At 36.0% G+C, this 19,092-nt stretch overlaps 1 protein-coding gene across 1 annotated transcript in view; it reads left to right on the top strand.

Moving 5' to 3' along the window:
• Window positions 1-18,952, top strand: part of LOC137391586 (uncharacterized) — a 45,645-nt gene extending 26,693 nt beyond the window's left edge. The window contains exons 4-9 of the mRNA XM_068078103.1: window positions 11,977-12,166; window positions 12,762-12,818; window positions 13,416-13,617; window positions 16,348-16,555; window positions 17,209-17,391; window positions 18,402-18,952. Coding sequence (XP_067934204.1) covers window positions 11,977-12,166; window positions 12,762-12,818; window positions 13,416-13,617; window positions 16,348-16,555; window positions 17,209-17,391; window positions 18,402-18,686 — 1,125 coding nt within the window. The 3' untranslated portion in view covers window positions 18,687-18,952. The remainder of the gene's footprint in view (window positions 1-11,976; window positions 12,167-12,761; window positions 12,819-13,415; window positions 13,618-16,347; window positions 16,556-17,208; window positions 17,392-18,401) is intronic.
• Window positions 18,953-19,092: the final 140 nt, after the last annotated feature.

Genomic DNA, 19,092 nt, shown 5'->3' with positions numbered 1-19,092 from the left:
TCGTATGACGAAAAAAGGAAAGACCACTCTATAAGGTGGACCAACACACGCGCGCGCACAAACACACACAAATATATAGACATATGTTTTTGTCGTTTATATAGTAGATTAGTACTAGTAATGCTATTATATATACTGGTATACACTAATATATATACTGGTATACACTAGTATACATGCTGGTATACACTAGTATGTATACTGGTATACACTAGCATATATACTGGTATACACTAGTATACATGCTGGTATACACTAGTATATATGCTGGTATACACTAGTATGTATACTGGTATACACTAGTATGTATACTGGTATATACTAGTATACATGCTGGTATACACTAGTATATATGCTGGTATACACTAGTATGTATACTGGTATACACTAGTATATATACTGGTATACACTAGTATATATACTGGTATACACTAGTATACATACTAGTATACACTAGTATATATACTGGTATACACTTGCATATATACTGGTATACACTAATATATATATATATATATATATATATATATATATATATATATATATATATATATATGTATATATATACTGGTATACACTAGTATACATACTGGTATACACTAGTATACATACTGATATACACTAGTATACATACTGGTATACACTAGTATACATACTGGTATACACTAGTATACATACTGATATACACTAGTATACATACTGATATATACTAGTATACATACTGGTATACACTAGTATACATACTGGTATACACTAGTATACATACTGATATACACTAGTATACATACTGGTATACACTAATATATATACTGGTATATACTAGTATATATACTGGTATACCCTAGTATACATGCTGGTATACACTAATATATATATATATATATATATACTGGTATGCACTAGTATACATACTGGTATACACTAGTATACATACTGGTATACACTAGTATACATACTGATATACACTAGTATACATACTGGTATACACTAGTATACATACTGGTATACACTAGTATACATACTGATATACACTAGTATACATACTGATATATACTAGTATACATACTGGTATACACTAGTATACATACTGGTATACACTAGTATACATACTGATATACACTAGTATACATACTGGTATACACTAATATATATACTGGTATATACTAGTATATATACTGGTATACCCTAGTATACATGCTGGTATACACTAATATATATATATATATATACTGGTATACACTAGTATACATACTGGTATACACTAATATACATACTGGTACACACTAGTATATATACTGGTATACACTAGTATATATACTGGTATACACTAGTATATATGCTGGTATACACTAATATATGTACTGGTATACACTATTATATATACTGGTATACACTAGTATAAATACTGGTATACACTATTATATATACTGGTGTACACTAGCATATATATTAGGATACTAGTGATGTATTGTACAGATGAACCTAACCTTCAAATTTCTTAAAATTATAACTGTCTTGTATCACGATGGAAACTATGTCATGATTCAGGGGGAAAAAGAAGTTATGCATTTCTTGTTACATAACTGAGTGTGTAAATAGGCTCTTCCATTTTCTGTTATTATCATGGTAACAATATTGGCGTTGCATTATTATTCAAGGTATGTTTATAATCAAAACAAGTGTATGATATCATTAATAACAAAGAATATTTTATCTGTAGCTAAATAAGATAGCTCACCAGAAAGAGGTTTCCGTTGTACGTCAATATTAAATTTAAAGCTGACAGTTGACCTTTGTTGACCTTTTTCAGTGCTAAAAACCTAGAAAATTTGGCATCCTAATAGTAAGTTAGTCATATTATTAAAGGAATTATGTAATGGCTTGCTCGATGCGGGATTATTATTGGCTTATAAGTGGTTTTCCTAGTAGACATGGTGAATAGTGCAATCTCTTTAATTGATTTTACTTTTTGACTAATACAATTAGCTTTTTGTGAAAAAAAGTAATGCATTTTTTGTTTAGAAACAATTTTGTAAATTTGTCTGTTTAACTGTTTGCTAAGCAGTATGCTATAAACTAGTACAGAAACCATATTACTAACCGACTCACCTACTCCATTTATTATGGTAATTAAATTATAGTTATAGTCATGCCTTTCTAATGTTTGTGAACTAATTTTGAAAAATAAACTTCTTTTGTAGATTGAGCAGATTTTTCACAAAATTTGAGCTACTTCTTGACATAGCTTGTATGACATTGTGATAATTGTAATAGTGCTCTAGACAGTATTAGTTTATGCATTTAGTTTGTGGTACTCAGGTTAACTCTACTTAACTAATTATGTTAAACCTTCAGTTGTCATCATTTTAAATGTCATCATTTTAAATGGCATGTCATCACTTCTGTTAAAATATGCGCTTTCTGTTGTGTTTCCAAAATCGATATGATTCAGCTACATTTCAGAGTTAGTTTTAAAATACCTTTGGTCTTTTTGAAATACCGTCAGCATTTGGACTGCCAAGAACCTTTTGTTATAAAGTCTTATAGTTCTATACCCTTTTCATACATATTTATATGTATATATATTCATATATTAACTATAGAATATTTTTTTCGAATAACATAGCCAGTTCTTTGATAAGTTCTAGTCAAACCATCACATTTTCCACATGATACAAGTTGTGCTAATTCACATTTGCTGAGCTCTGCAAAACTTTGTCATCAAGAAGAGTTACAGGTTCTGCCTGCTATCTGGTGTCTAGTGCTGCTAGATACCAGATAACTCTTACCTGGTATTACACTCGGTGATTTGAATAAAAATCAGGAACTCTTCATAAACCAGTTCTCTGTAAGGCTCTAAAAAACCAGAAATCACTATACCCAAAAATGTTACAGCTACATTAACTACGCAGAAAACATGACAATCTGCTTGATTTTCTAATTAAAATTTTATTATTATTTTTTACAACGGAGTATGACAAGAATTTTTTTTGGTGTTGGAGTGCTAAAAGATATTGTTTTGGATTGAGAGAGAAATGCCTGGATTTTCTGGCACTCTTCTCAGCTTCATGCATTCAGCATGTAGGATAGACAACTTCCAATTTCTTAGTGTTGGATCAAATAGCTACATGTACAGTGAAACTCGGATAACTCAAACTTCAAGGGACCGAGCAAAAGTGTTCGAATTATCAGAGTGTTCAAGTTATCAGAGCACTGTCACAAGTCCATGTATTTACTTATTTATTAGTAGATACATGAACATATACAAACTATAATATAAATCAAAAGCACAAATGGCTTGTTTCAAATTAAATGCTTCTAATGTAAAGTTTAAAACGTTTTTTATCAAAAAGTATAGAGATTTTTCTATCACTTGAGATTGGTTTGTTGTTTGAGGTGATGTTATTGCCAGGACGTTTTTTAGATTGACATTGACAAAACTTGATCGTTGCTGAAATGCTCAAAAGAAAAGACATCTTTTTCTTTTGAGCGTTTTACCCACGATCAAATTTGCCGATTTTTCTTGAAGTTTATCCAAAGATTACCTTACTTTACCTGGCATTCGTTTAGAGCAACACTCCGAGGCAGTTCAATTAAAAGTTTTACGAGGTTTAACGGTACATTGTATATCACTAACGTTTTCTGAATAGATACTTATTGAATGTACACACGTATTCTGTGTTTAGGTCAAATGATGAATAGTTTTTTTTAGCTAAGACAACGTATACGTTTAATTACAATTTTTAAGACGTTTTAAACATTCAACATTCCGACGTTGATTCAACTCGGAATCCACGTCGGAAAACTATTCATCACGGGCTAGCCGGGTCACGCACTCAAGGATTTTCGCCACGCAAATACAAAACAAAAACAACATGCTGTTTTTGTTTTGTATGTGCGTGGCGAAAATCCTTGCGCCCGTGACCCGGCTAGCCCGTGCTATTCATCGTATAGTAGTACGTATAAATCAAATTTCACCAAACCTTTAGAACAGTCGTTGACAAAAATATTTTGCCGATGGAGGTAGTAACGACGCTTATGAATTACGAAAAGTTGAGGTTTACCTCTATGGCTTGAAATAAAGTGATTTTCTAAAGCGATAGCAACCGTTTCGGTAGCCGTTGGGCAAAAAACAGTTCGAATTAACAGTGTTGAGTTCGAGTTATATAAAGCCATTTATCATTGCGTGGGAATGGACCAAGCAAATCCAGTCGAGTTAACCATGTGTTCGCTATATCCGAGGGCGAGTTATCCATGTTTCACTGTATATTGTAAAACTTCTATTTGAGTGCCACCTTTAATTTAACACCACGTCAATGGAACGCCACTATAGGAAAAGGGTTAAAAAATACAGAGCTGCTCTCAAATCATGGTGATTTGAATATTTGAATGTTTGAAGCAAATCATTTTGTACTGATTTGATACAAATGATGATTTGATTTGATTCGATTTGAAAAGTTTTGGAAGTAACTTGACTTGATTTGAAGTTTCGGGCTGATTTAAAGACTTGACTTGAAAAATAATTCAAATCACATCGCTATTGATAGCCTTGTCTTCTGTAACCGATCGAAACATTTTTACAACATTTGCGAAGTTAGCCCAAACTTTGGCAAGAAATGGGCACCATCGGTACCGAGGCTAAGCAACCGCGCGTGTGTGTGTCCCTCTACAGAAAAAAGAAAAGGACCGTGTGTCGTGTGTGTAAAATAAATCAACATGAGCAGCTCTGGTAAGTTGTGGAAAAGGCATGTTTGTAGTTGTGGTGCTGGCATTGAATACTTTGATGTCAATTATTTGATTGCTAGTAATTGGTTGTGACTATCCCACTCTAACCTCACAATCACTAGTCAAAATAAAAATTACTTGTGCTGTGCCTACGGCATGAATGAATGAATATAGCATTATAATATATAATATTCTATACAATACTATTCCATGCCGCCGACACATTCAATATTCACAGTAATGACAATGTTCATGAATATAAATATGCATTATATTATAATTGGGTGGGATTTAATTAATAAAATAAGTTAAAATTTTATTTGTTATATCAAATTTATTAGAATAATATTAAATAACATTTTGATTTAATTTATCATTTTAAATTATAAACGAATAGCATAACAATAATATTCTATCCAAGTAAGTATAATAAATGTAATATTTATATATCATACATAGTTTTAACATTACCATTTATCTATACATTATTATATAATTAATTATATTATATTTATACTAATATAATTAATAATATTTTATACACAGTCACTTACTTACTAAGTGAAGTATAATACTTAAAACAGGATTTCGATTAAAAAAGGACGATGTACAGAAAGAGGAAGTCACATGCACTCAGCAAATACAAACATGTGTTAATGAAGATATGTTCGCTGATTTTTTGAATAGAGCACCTTTAGCTAGTACAAGTAACCTGGATTCAGTACATCAGGAGATTGAAAAGTATATGGCAAAAAGCAGATCTTCTTGTAACACTCTAAGCTATTGGCAAGGTGAGACACAGTTACTGAGGCTTAGCGAGCTGGCGCTGAAGGTCCTTTCAGTACCAGCTTCATCAGCTCCCATAGAACGGGTTTTTAGTAAAAGTGGCTTCATCATGAGGCCACACAGGAGCTCCTTAACATTTGAAAACTTGCGCAAGCTAGTTTTTCTAAAACGCAACAAGTGTATTTAAGTAAATGTGTTAATATTATGTAACTGTTAATTATAGGCTCAATGCTTAGTTTCGTCTCTTTCAATTTCAAGCCTCAGTAACTGTGTTTCACTTGCCAATATTTTCAGGTTTTATCTTAAGTTTGTATCTTATATTTTGTAACTTTAAACTAGTATCGAAAATTTTTTTTTACATTTGTACATTCTTGCTTAAAAGCTTCAATAAAAGCAAAGTCACAGCCATGACCATAAACCGTTACATAACCCTCCACTCATTCATTGTATCGAGTATCATTGTATTCACGTATCAAGCCAATGGTATGATGTGCTCTGCAATGATGTTTTATCATACCTCGTATAACAAAGAACAAAACCGTATCTAGTGATGAATTTAGCATACACAATACATATAGTGGTACAGAGATACAGCTATACTATTCCTATCCATAGAACCAAAAATGGGCAGGGGGGCAAACCCCTTACCCTTTCTCTCTGGGTCAGGTCCTATGAATAGGAGTACAGGCTACGCTGCTACAGCTATACTGTAGATTGATCATATTATGCAACAATTGAGCGAACAATTTGAAAGAGTATTTCAAATCATTCTCAAATGATTTGAGATTTGAATTCGTTATTGGGCTGATTTGACTTAATTTGATTTCTTTCGAATCTGCTGACAAGGGCCGGGGACTTCATTTGATTTGTAGTTTGCGGGATATGATTTGATTTGATTTCAGTCATAAAAAAGGCATTTGAAAGCAGCTCTGAAAAAATACAACGCCATCCTTTAATTAAATGCCACCTCTATTTGGCTGCCACTTTGACATTCCTTGATCTGTACAAACCCATAATAGAAAGTGTTCAGTAGGAAGGTGTCGACAAAATGGTACTAATAATGACTTGGTTATATCAATAATGGTTAATTTTTTCATTGTCGCTGTAGTGGTTGTGTGGTTTTAGTGACAGTGCACCTGGAAAGATCGACCGTCGCAATCATCACAACTACATTCTGATTTGAAGTCACTAAGGTCTTGATCCGATCCATTGTCTTTAAATTCGACCATAATGTGGTTTACAATCTGATCTGAAAACTTTAAAGGGTTTGAATGAACGATGAGAACACTCTTCAGGAACATCGTACGATGTAATAACAGCTATTGTTATGGTGTACCGCAGTCCATTTTCTAACTCCAAAGCTTTATGGCTTTTTTAAAACTTTGAAAGAGACACAATCGAAATAATTAATAACTTTATCTGGCAAACAGTAGCTCCTTGTTTAACTCGGTCTGAAACTTCAACGTATATGAAAAATGGTTTAACAAAAATGCTGCAAGGCATAAATGTTGCTCCGGCCATAGGAGAGTACATAATATAGGTGACTTTAGCATCGCTTAATGCTTTAAAAGCCTGTATAAGCCTGTAAAAGGGTTAAATTTATTTTTCCAAAATTCTGATGGGCTAGTCAAAAAATACAGTGTGCTTCTATATTTAAATGTCACCCTAATAAAATGCCACTATAAGGGGTTGAAAAATACAGTGCGGTGGTGTTCAAATAGAGATTTTACGGTATATTAACTTTTAGTTTTGACAACAGCTATGACAGTGTTTATCCTCCCCTCCCCTCATATAGGCCTAATCACTATAACGGTATTACATTGGACTTTCTCACAGTTTTATTTAGTCAGTGTAGCCTTTATTCCTACCATAGACCTAGTTCCACTAACTTACGACGGATAGAATTTTTTGTGAGGCGTTAGCTAGTAGTCTAGTAAAGACCTCTGCTGAAGAATTTCAAATCTCGTTTCATTGACGCTCAGAGATGTCATGATGCCTAATGTTACCGGTAATGTTTACTAAATACGTGTCAGTGCAACTGCCAGATGTTAGTATTTTTGTTAAAATATCTTTTTGTTAACTGCACTTTACAAAGACAGCCTTATCAATCTTGAGTTCACAACAATATCAGGTCTCCCAGTGTGCTAACACTGTCGACATGTATAAGTCTCATAAGACTTGATCTGTTGTTTACCAAGAACAGCTCCCCTTGGTGATCGAACCAATTTTAGCTTCTCTAGACCTCATGGTCAGCACACAGTCCCCAATGAACAATTGAGGTCACAAAGTCATGTCTCTTGCTCTATCCTCCCTACGCTAACTTCCTATATTCAATGGTTGTTGTCTCCTCCTTGCACTACACATCTGACACACCTCGCTGCCTTGTTCTCTCATTTTGTAAAATTTATAGCTCTTAGGGGTAAGTGACTGATTATATAATCCTATGTGGCAGGAGGTAGGAATGAGTTCCGCCCCATGTGTGCTGTCCGCTGGATTACATCCATTTGAGGGGCATCCTATGTGAGCAACCTTCAGATGCCACTGTTACTCTATAATATGTAAGGCAGTTTTTAACTAGCAATGCATGTCTAAAGATATCTTATTCAAAAGGAAGATTTTATTCGGCTAAAATACAACATATTTAAAGCTATTAAAAATGCCGTACACTTACTGCGGTGAAAACTCAATTGTAATATTTTTACTGATATTAAATTGGAATAAAACATTTAGTAACTAGTAACTAATTTAGCAAACCTACTCATATACTGTAGCTAAAAATATTATATTTCCTGTTTGGAATACTTAAACAATACTCAGCAAATTTTACTGTCAAACTCCTCACAATAACATACATGTAAAATGTTAATCAGTTTGAGAGCTTACTATAAAATTTAAAAACAGCAATAATAAAATTAAATAACCAGTGAAAACTCACTCATCTAACTATAGAATTGAGATTCATTCTTTAGAGTACTCAAATTGTCAACATAAATTTCACTGTCAAGTTCAGCATTGTCTATGTAAAATGTTACTTAAATTTAAAAAGGTTCATGCCTGAGTCAAGTCTAATTAACTCTGACAATCACAACGCTACCTGGTCTTTTATTAGGTAGGACCCTGATATCATTCCAAAGTTTACTGACCCGCAACCTATGGTGTTCATGGTGTTCGCCTTGTCAGTAGTTGCGATGCTAATTGTATAGACAACTCCTGTCATGTATTTGGAGCATTTCGTGTAGTATTTTACTAATCTAAAGCTATTTGATATATGATGTTTGATCAGACTGAGCAGTCTCAGTAACAACAATAGTTATTACTTGTTTTTATAGTTTGATGTTAGTTCTTGAAGTAGAGTTGGAATAGCAAGGAGGTTCCAGCAATCCTTATAATATTAGTGCTGACCCTCACTATGTATCCATGACACGCATGATGCACAAACTTGAGCCAATCCGCAAATTAACCGTTTCATGAAAACGGCATAAATCCGCAAGCTAAGCGAGTTCTGCGATTCGCAAAACTTTATCGAATCCATCAAGCTTGCGAATAATGGCAACAACACTTGCGAATTATGCGCATCAAAATACTGTGCCAGCTATTCAATTTTAAACATTTTCAAAGCTTCCATTCGACCTTTCTCTATCGAGTTTCACATGTTTGCGTTGCTAACACATGCATCACTAACACATGCGTCGCTAATTATTAACTTATAGCGTACAATTCCTTACCTTTTTTCAACAAGGTGCCGGAGTCAATTCGCATCATGTGATTGTCCATAGAAACACTTTATTCGCATGGTAACGCAACTTGCACACAATTCCAAACCCACATGATCCGCCTCATGATTCTCATGGAAACACAGTGATTAGTAGTGTAGCAACTTGGTTACACTAAACCTTTTTTTACTCAGTACAGTGTACCCTCGTCATATGATTTTAATTCGTTTCAGTGTTGGCATCATAAGGCGAAAATGCTGTATAGAGGGCTGTAGAAACCCATAGTAATTATCTAATGCAAACACCCCTTGGTGAAAACATCAAAATTTATATACGTACTGTACATATTAAAAATTAGTAATAAAATAATATGTTAATCTTATTAACTATAGCTACCTACAGTAGCGTTAGTGTACTTAGTGTCTTTAGTGATTATGATCCGCCATAAAATGTAACATTACTATGTACTATGCGCAGGAGCAGCAGTACGTACCGTAGGGAGTTCGTACCTTCGAAACAGTCATATACTCTAGGTCACTTATGTATTCGCCTCATCTAACTTTCGCGCTTTCGCGGAGTCAACCTCTCGCGAAAATTTCATGTGCGAAACTAAACTATCATAACGAACGAGCGAAAACGCGAAATTGAATAGCTTTGTTCATTGATAGTCCAAGAAAAAAATGGCAGCAAGCGATCAGATTGCATTATCAACCTCGCCCACACCATTCTACCTGTGGTTTACAATTACAAACTAGTCCCAAATTGAAATTTTTTCTTATCGGTGAACCAGGCCCGTATTCCCTGGGGGGGGGGGGCTGGCCAGCGGAGCCATCTCAACTTTTTAAGAACTTTCCACGGCTAAGTACAGTCAAACTCGGATAACTCGCCCTTGGATAAAATGTAACATTTCATCTCAAACACAAGGTTAACTCGAACGGATTTGTTTGGTCCGTTCCCAGGCAATGATAAATTGCTTCAGATAACTTGACCTCAACATTATTTATTCGAAAAGTTATTTGCCCAACGGTTATGGAGACGGTTTTTATCGCTGTAGAATATCACTTTATTCGAAGCCATAGAGACAAACATCAACTTTTAGTAGTTCTTAGGCGTCATTATTATCATCATCAGTGGCAAAATATTCTTGTTAACGACCTTTATAAAGGTTTGCAAAATATCAAACTTTACCAAACAACTTAAAATAAAATCGGCAAAATTGATCTTTGTTAAAACGCTCAAAAGAAAAAGATGTCTTTTTTCTGAGCGTTTTAACTGCGGTCAAGTTTTGCCTATTTTAATTTAAAAACGTCTCGTCAGTCACATCACCTAAAACAAAACAAATCTCAAAAAATAGAAAAATGTTGTTACTTTCTGATATAAAATTTTAAAATTTCACACCAGAGGCCCGGCAGAGGTTCTACATAAAAAAAACGTGCTTGGGGCTTACACCACCCTCCTCAACACCCCCAGGTGTTCATAACTAGTCGCCTAACATTAGCCGCCCAACTTGCAACCAGTGAATACAGGCCTGCGATGAACTGAACCTGAGGAATCTAATTATGTTTGTTCCACTGCATTTATTTTCACATCACTATATTTTCGCACTCATCAGAGCTGCAAAATTAAGTTGCAGTGAAATTTTACTCTGTATGCTACTTACGAAACTAAATACTAGCGAAATATAAGTGTTCTAGGGTAACATAAAGGTTGAATTTAGCTTAAATGCAATTATAACTTAAATAACTTAATAACTTAAATGCATTCACACTTTAAGCTAAGTTTTAGTATTAGTTTTGCTAAACTAAACAGCAACTTTGTCATCATCTAAAATTTTATCACCTGTTTCCAGTTTCGTTTTTACTATAACTTAAAACGAATAACCCTGAACTGAGAGAGAGAGCAAGCATTGTATCTCTTTCAGGCATTGTGAGGGGAATTTTGAAGAATAGCATATTGGCATCTTTGTAATTTCAATGTATTCAGCACACAACTGACAAATTTTAATTTCGAGAGCTCTTTTTTGATATCGTATGGCGAAAAAATGTCATAAAGCAGGGATGAAAAAACACCATGTGTGACATCGAAAAGGTGAATAAATCGTATAACATCGTAACCCGACAAGGCACAGTATCTAATTTATTCAGTTCATCTCTATGCTCTGCGACAGCTCTAACTGTTCCTATTACTATAGACACTACATTTACAGAGGTTCCAGCACTTTCCTTCGTTCTTCATCGAATGTCAGCATTTTCTCTTATTTCCTGATCGCTAGCTTCCCTATCATCTACTACAACTATTAATAGATTATTATGATTATGATATGCTCAGAATCACGATGAGCTTGATGTCTTCATAAGGAACCAGTAACTCGATGCCTGCTGTCGACAATATACTGACTGACGCATGTAAACAAAATTCATCGCTGTAGTATTATCATGCAATAAGAAAACAACTACGCTTATCAAAACTTTTTTAATGATGCCAGATATTTGATGACATGAATGATATATTATCACGCAAATGTTCAGAAGACGATAATTAAATCATATAAATTTACCATTTGTCATCAATTACAATGCAATCCATAGCTAGCGATACTATTTTTCGCAATGCAATGTTTTCTTCCTAGAGTTTCTACAGAGGAAGTGCTAGAGAATTGCGTAGGTTAGACAAGCACTCATTACGCACTGTTGAATCATTGCTCTTTAGATCTGTGCATGCCTCATTGAACTTTGACACATATGCGTAAAAGGTCAATGGGAGGATCGAATGCCATGCAAATAAAGAGAGTAATAGCTATGAAGGTCAGAGTAGTTTAGAGAGGGAAGTTGTGAGGAGTTGTATGTCTATAAGCATGAAGAGCAAGAGACCGGTTCACCACTCATCAGAGTCAAATCTTAAAGAGATGCACAACTGTACCATCTCGGCGCTCAAGGATAAATGTAAACTTAACAAGTTATATTTATATTGTTTATTCATAATAAATTCTATGTTCACTTGGCTGCGTGTTGTGCTCATGTCTATTCACTTTTGAAGGACAGATTTAACAGTAAGCGTTAATGCAAAGCAATTGTTTTTCAATTGATTTTTAAGAGTGTGTAACTGACATAAATAGATGAAAATTTAAAAAGTAAATTGTTTTGATTGGCTTCAAGACATGGAAAGCGTGTAAACTGGTACTTATGACATGATGTTTTGCAGCCATAACTTTTTGACAAGTGGTGACAAGTAGGTGGCTTATGCTATGTATTTTAAATAAACATGATCATGAAGTCTGGAGCAAAAATTCATCTAGGGCTTACGCTTGCTTCTCACTGGTCACTGTACACATATAACAAATGTAATATATAGACGGAAATTTTTAACAAATTCAAACATTTCCGTCTCTATCATAGGCCTTTCAACTTGTGTGCAGGGACAAATATACACCAGGTTTTAATTAAAGTCTCTCAATAGCTCCGCATGAAGTTACTTATTTGAATTATTTGCTTTTATATTGCTATGACAATCAAGCCTCTCCTAACACTCTCGTTACAGTGAGCTCATCGAAGAAAGACCTCTCAAAGAGAATGAGCGTGGCTGGTGACTTACAGAGTAAGTGTCTATTTCCTTCCCAACTTTCTATAGCAAGCTGTAGATGCAATTCATGCACAATGCCACACGCTAGAGAGTAGAAGGTGGGCAATTGCGGATTGGTATTCCCAGTGCAATACAAACTGCCAAGGATCGTCAAAATTCTGAATAGTAGTTATTCACTGAATGCAGCGAATAACTACTACTCAAGATCTATTTAAAATTGATAATTGATGAGAGATAAAACATGACTATAAAATTGATAACCTTCACCTGAATCATCAAACTTTACGAGGCCGCCATTGAACATGTGAGCACATGTGAACGGACTCTCCCTTACCCTGTCTATTAGGAAAACCTTCAACGTTTACTAATTTCTTTTATCAAAAGTAGTCTGTCTACATGTCGGATGCACACAAATCTGAAATCCGCTGTCATTTGTAGTCTATGCTTCTAGTCATCTCTGTGCTGCCATCTGTGTCTTACAAAGTCAGTCGACCGGCCAACCAAGCCGTTGATGCCATCCCATCAGCAGGAAACAGTTGTAGTCAATTTTTATATTTCAAGATTCTACAAATGTGTTGTTTGCTCACACCGTGGCTGTTACTTTTGCTGCAGTGAATGGAGGAGACATCTCACAGTCTTGTACAGTGCTGTCTCATGCTGCATCGATGCCGGCTCTAGCTTGCCAGAGTTGTCTCCAACAGCGCAGAGAGAACGATCAGCTTCGGTTGGACAACTCAAGCCTCAGGAGAGAGTTGAAGAAAACTAAAGCGGCACTGGAGTCGAGCCTCAAATCAGAAAAGACGTTGCGTGACAGGTTTGTATTTTAGATGTATAAAGGCTGGTAGCCTCTACACCATAAACATGATTGCAGCTTTAGGGCAAAGAGCTGTGGCCCCTGCACCATGAGCATGATCCCAGCTCTAGGGCTGAATAAATGGCTGAATAAGATCAGCATTCAGTGATATTATCTTAACACGCACTAGGGTCATCGCCCTGACCTCTAGTACAGCTGTCGAAATTACCAGCCATCAGAAAAGAGCTGAATCACAAGGCTGTCTCATGCGCCTACCATTGCCATAGCAACGAGCTAACCCTCCCAAACTCACGTTTGAAAATCCATCCACGCTGATTTTAATGTGTTACGGTTGCTTAGCTGGCAGGTTATTCAAGTGTAGTGCCATTGCTGATCTTGAGCCAGCGTGTGACTAGCACAGCGCAACGTTCCCGTTCATTGTTTTTAAGTAAATTATGATGCAAGTATTTAGTTATCCGTTGTCTATCGCGATTAAGTCATATATTATAATTTGTTTTTGGTTTTGCCCATCCTTAGGTTTCTGCGCGAGGATGAGAAAAAAACTTGTTTTCTTAAATGAGTCACCGTTTCACAAAAGTTTTGAAAGGAATAATTCATATTCTTTGACAACCAGCCGAATAAAAATATAATTTATCATAAGATCAAGTGAATGGTGTGTATGAGTCACTTTTTGAAAAGTTTACACCTGAGATAGGATAAACCGCTGTCTGATCAATTACCAACGTGGAGAGAGCATTGTGCAAACCCAATGAATATGGCTGCCTTGTTTTCGCTAATTCAAATGGTGCAACATCGTTTGATTGAACAAAGAAATCATAGCTAGCAGCTGCAATTATAGGACTCATCTGGCGGAGTACCCGAGTGGGTTGGAGAGTATTTATGCAGCTTGTCAGGCGTATTTGCCTCCCTAAACATTATTCATGCGCTTTCAAGTTATGCCAACTCTGGCACCCGCTTGAGTGAATCTTCCATCTAACATTCTAAAATACAAGCAATATTTATAATCTGATTATGCAGATTACAGGAATAAACTTGCTAAAAGAACCAGTTAGACATGCTAAACAAGACCAGCAGACTTTCAGCTTGCTAGCTCATGCTAGCAGCCCAGGTCATCTTCCCTGGGCTGTAGCCAAAGTGCTTGATCCTACCAATTAAATGGGGACACTATCTGACACTGTTTATGTATTCTCACATTTCACTAACGAATATTCCTTTAAGATCAAATATGAAGTAATAAGGTAAATTGGAGCCAATTTCAATTGAGTGTTGTGTCATGTCGGCATATATCACTATCTGCCGCGGTGTCACTCGGAATCTACAGTCAGGTCCGGCATAGGCTACTCTACTCTCACCGGCTACTCTACTCTCACCGCTGTAATGTGAATGAACGATCACGCCATCTGTATTTATTATTGCTGAACTTGTTTTGTCATCAAAATATGGAAGCACCTAAAGTATTTCTTTCAACCAATTATGAGTGTGTTTATAAACCGATTGACTCCTGTGAGTGCGGTTGTTAGCCAAGTGGAAATACTCGGTTGAGGTGCTTGCCAACCACACCAGCCACCTAGCAGCATTCCACCAGACTCTTGAGAATCATACAAAAGATGCTGCCATAATGGAACCGCTAAATAATTGTCCATTGTCGAGAAGAGATTCTCTTGTATCTCTTGGTTCATCTCAAAGGTTTTATAATTTGTTTCTTTCTGAACTAACCGACAGCAATTTGCTAGCTTCTGAACTCAACATAAAACAGAAGGTTGTCAGAGACAAAACACTGTGTGACCAGTGTCTCACGGTGCTTTGTTGCCGTTACTAGCAATAAAATACACAAGCTTGCTGATGACTAACACTTAATTGCTGCCGTTAAACTATCATAATGTCAGACAGCATGTGAAGAAAACAAATAAAACACTAGCTGTGAACATTTTTCAACCGCCCCTCTGTGTCTAGAATAAATGGTTTGATAGCATATGTGGACCCAAACTGGAGTTTGTACTCACGAGGTCATGATATTGCAGAATAAGGTTGCAGCGGAAAGATTACAAAGCATATTTGATTTTTACAGTGTATTGGTAATATTAAAATCTTAAAAGAAAAATTAAATGACTTCATTTGAGAATCATGTTGAATTTGCCAGTTATGGTTAAGTGCATTGGTCAAGGGTGCATTTTTAAACTTTCATATTATAGCAAACAACAAGAATTTCCAGGTTGCATAGTTTTATACAAATATGCCAAATAAAATGGCCTATTTCAACATGGCTCTTTCTAAAAACATATGCTGCTTCCAGACAATTCTTCTCTCTAACCTTTCATAAACCACCTTGAGTGCTTCAACAGCAGGGTAGAAGGATGAGAATTGTTTGTGTAAATCACCAGTCTGTGGCCACAGGCTATGACTCCAACATGTGCCTGTCACTGTTCTTTATATATTTGGAACAATTGTATTATGGTTGCAAACAAACCACCGGCTACAGGGCGTCTGTTCCATTCACCTAGCAAGCTTTTCCTATTGGCGGAAATTTCAGTTATGCTCTGCAGCTCTTCTGGACATGATCAGAATGCTCAGTGAAACTGGTCATGCAAAGATTAGCGCTCTCTAGAGAGCAAATACTCTTTATTTTGGACAACTTTAAGCGCTGTTGTTCATCGTCTTACTGCAGTAAAACAGAGTTAATGTTATGCAGACAGAAAGCAAGTGTAATACTGAATTGATTGTTTATTATAGGTTATCTAAAGAAGCTCAACGACAAATAACTTTGAGTGATAAATTTGAGGATGTCTCATTGGGGACAAATAGACCTACGGCTCTCATACAACAGTATGGGGCTCTATACTCTCAGGCTAGGGTTGATGCTCTGGATTCTCTAGACTCACTGCCGCAACTCTCTGACTTGGAGAACCTGAAGAACAAACTCCTATTTTCTGTCATTGTGGTAAGTTACATGTACTTTCGAGGGGTTACTAACCAGAAACCTTTAGAAACTGCCGAGTTATGCCATGATCTCTGCATGCACACTTGTGTGGAATATTAAAATGCCACTTGTGGAGTGCCAGTCAATCGACTCCGTGAGCTCTGCATTACAAACACCATACAAGTTGAAAGTTTGTCTGTATCCTAACAGCAATGATCTAATCTCAATCTTTGGTGACACAAATGTTGAAGTCAATAGTGTCAATCAATTCCCTATCAGACAACTGGCAAGTATTTAGGGAATGAAGAGAAGACAAAGAGAAAGACTCTCCTAACCTAATCCTATTGGTATTGCATAAACACCAAAACACAGCTTCTGCTGGTCAGCTAGCATTGTGAGAGTTTCAACCTCGCCTTACTTCCTGTCCTAAAATATCGCAGAGCAACAATCTCTTTATGACAATTCTTGCGCAGTTCAACGCCTTTGTTCCTACCATTATTTCACCATTCACCATCCTTTTAGACCAACCACGCCACCAACCACCAGGTCTAACTCTACTGAGACAAGTCTAGGCTGCTTATATTAATCACTATTTCTCACTACTTTATGTCAATCACGCAGCTAAACAGCTCCATATAAGATGATTCAATATTTGGTTATCTGTCACGTTTTAGCTCAGCTTCCGACAGTGCCAGCACAAGGTCTTGCAACTGAAGGAACAAGTTCTCTCAACCCTTTGTTGCAAAAAAGAAAAAGTAGCGAATGAAACGGAGAGTGCCACAAGATCTCTGGAGCAATCTGTAAGCTCGTATCTTCGGCAGAGCGTTGACTGGTTTGATATCAAACCTCTCACTCAGGTAAAAAATTATCTATTTGATATTCCCATTATAAGCCTCTATGTAGTTGTTGAAGATAAACTTGCAAAAAATTTTGGTAAATTTCGTCAGAAAGTATTGATATTTTCTATCATCTGCGATTGTTTTGGTGTTTGAGGTGATCTGACTGCCAGGATGTTTCAAGATTAAAATCAACAAAACTTGATCTTGGTAAAAATGCTCAGATCAAATGAAAATGCGATTATGACATTTATAATTGCAAATAACAAATAAAGACACAAAGTTGTAGCTTGAATGCATGTGCTGATATTTATAGCAATTATAGTATCTAGTCATATCATTTTGCATGTATTTTTCTTCTGAGCATTTCGACATCGCTGAAGTTTTGTCGATTTTTATCTTGAAACGCCCTAGCAGTCTGATCAGCTCAAAAATCAAAATCAATTGCAAATAATAGAAAAACACCGATACTCTTGATAAAATGTACTAAAATTTTGTGCAAGTGCAGTCTTTAATAACTTTGGTTGAGTTTCCGGTTTAAACCAGAATACTGTTTTTATGATTCATCCAATATTATCCTAGCATTGTGCCAATGTTTGCTCGGCTATCAGTGTTGTGGTCATTTAGTGTATGACAGGCCGCGGCTGACTAGCTGCTCCTAGCAAATGTTATGTAAGCCCCTGGCAGCGAGGTTAGCTGTCAGGTGGTGGTAGATAATAAATGCGTCAGCTGTCGAATTGTTATTGTCTAGAGAGGCAGCACTCAAATACCGTGACTAAAAATACTGCTTAAGAACAATGGCCCCTGTATGTCAGCATTTGAGCTGATCCAAAATTAAGCACCTCCCACTTTCCTTCTAATTCAATAGAATCCATATTGCTCAAACCAAATTATTCATGAATCCATCTGTTTAGCTCTGGCTAACTTTCTATAGCCTGTGTTGTGATATCACAAGCTGTACTCTCAGCTGTTTCATTAATGAGTAGCACCAAGGCTAGTTAACCACTAACAATTCCATTACCTTACTTTAGGATATACAGAAGTCAATATATTCCACCCTATATGATTATCCATGCCTGAAGAAATGTACCAAACTAAGAGTGTACATCGAAGAATGCGTTCGGATTGCCTGGAGACTTTGTGTTCAGAATCCTCCGTGCCATCTCGAGTTTGACTGTAAACGATTTTCATCAAACAAACATGTCCGATTCCACAGCTCCAATGGTGACTCAGACCAAGTGAAAAGCTACATTTGGCCAGCTTTGCTGGACTCTAAGACTGGAGCGTGTCTTTACAAAGGCACTTTGCTTACCTGACCTTCCACTCCCGCAGTATTTTTATTTTCCTTTCTGATTATATATTACTAGAGTTGTCCTCTTCCGTGCTCATTAGCGTATGGTAGTGCCTCACTGTATCTCAACTGCAGCCAAGCGCGGCCTCTGAATATTCTCTCATTTACAACTATATCTAAGAACACAACTTGCATTTTTAGGAAAACACAAAAGCATTTTGTATTGTATAACATTTTGTTTAACTTGGATATTTCCAAAAATATATTTTTAAATAAAGTTTCGTATATTTGATCGCATATGCCACACTCAAAGAGAGGCGTTGTTTAAATAGACTAACCAGCAGTATGCTTGCAGTTCCATTATTGATGCTGATATCATAATAAGCATGCGAGTTTTCTTTAGCTACGCAGGACAATTTCAAACACAATCC

This window comes from Watersipora subatra, chromosome 1 (genome assembly GCF_963576615.1).
Source record: "Watersipora subatra chromosome 1, tzWatSuba1.1, whole genome shotgun sequence".
Classification (NCBI taxonomy): domain Eukaryota; kingdom Metazoa; phylum Bryozoa; class Gymnolaemata; order Cheilostomatida; family Watersiporidae; genus Watersipora; species Watersipora subatra.
Note: the sequence above shows the minus strand (reverse complement) of the source record. Positions and strands in the feature narration are given on the sequence as shown.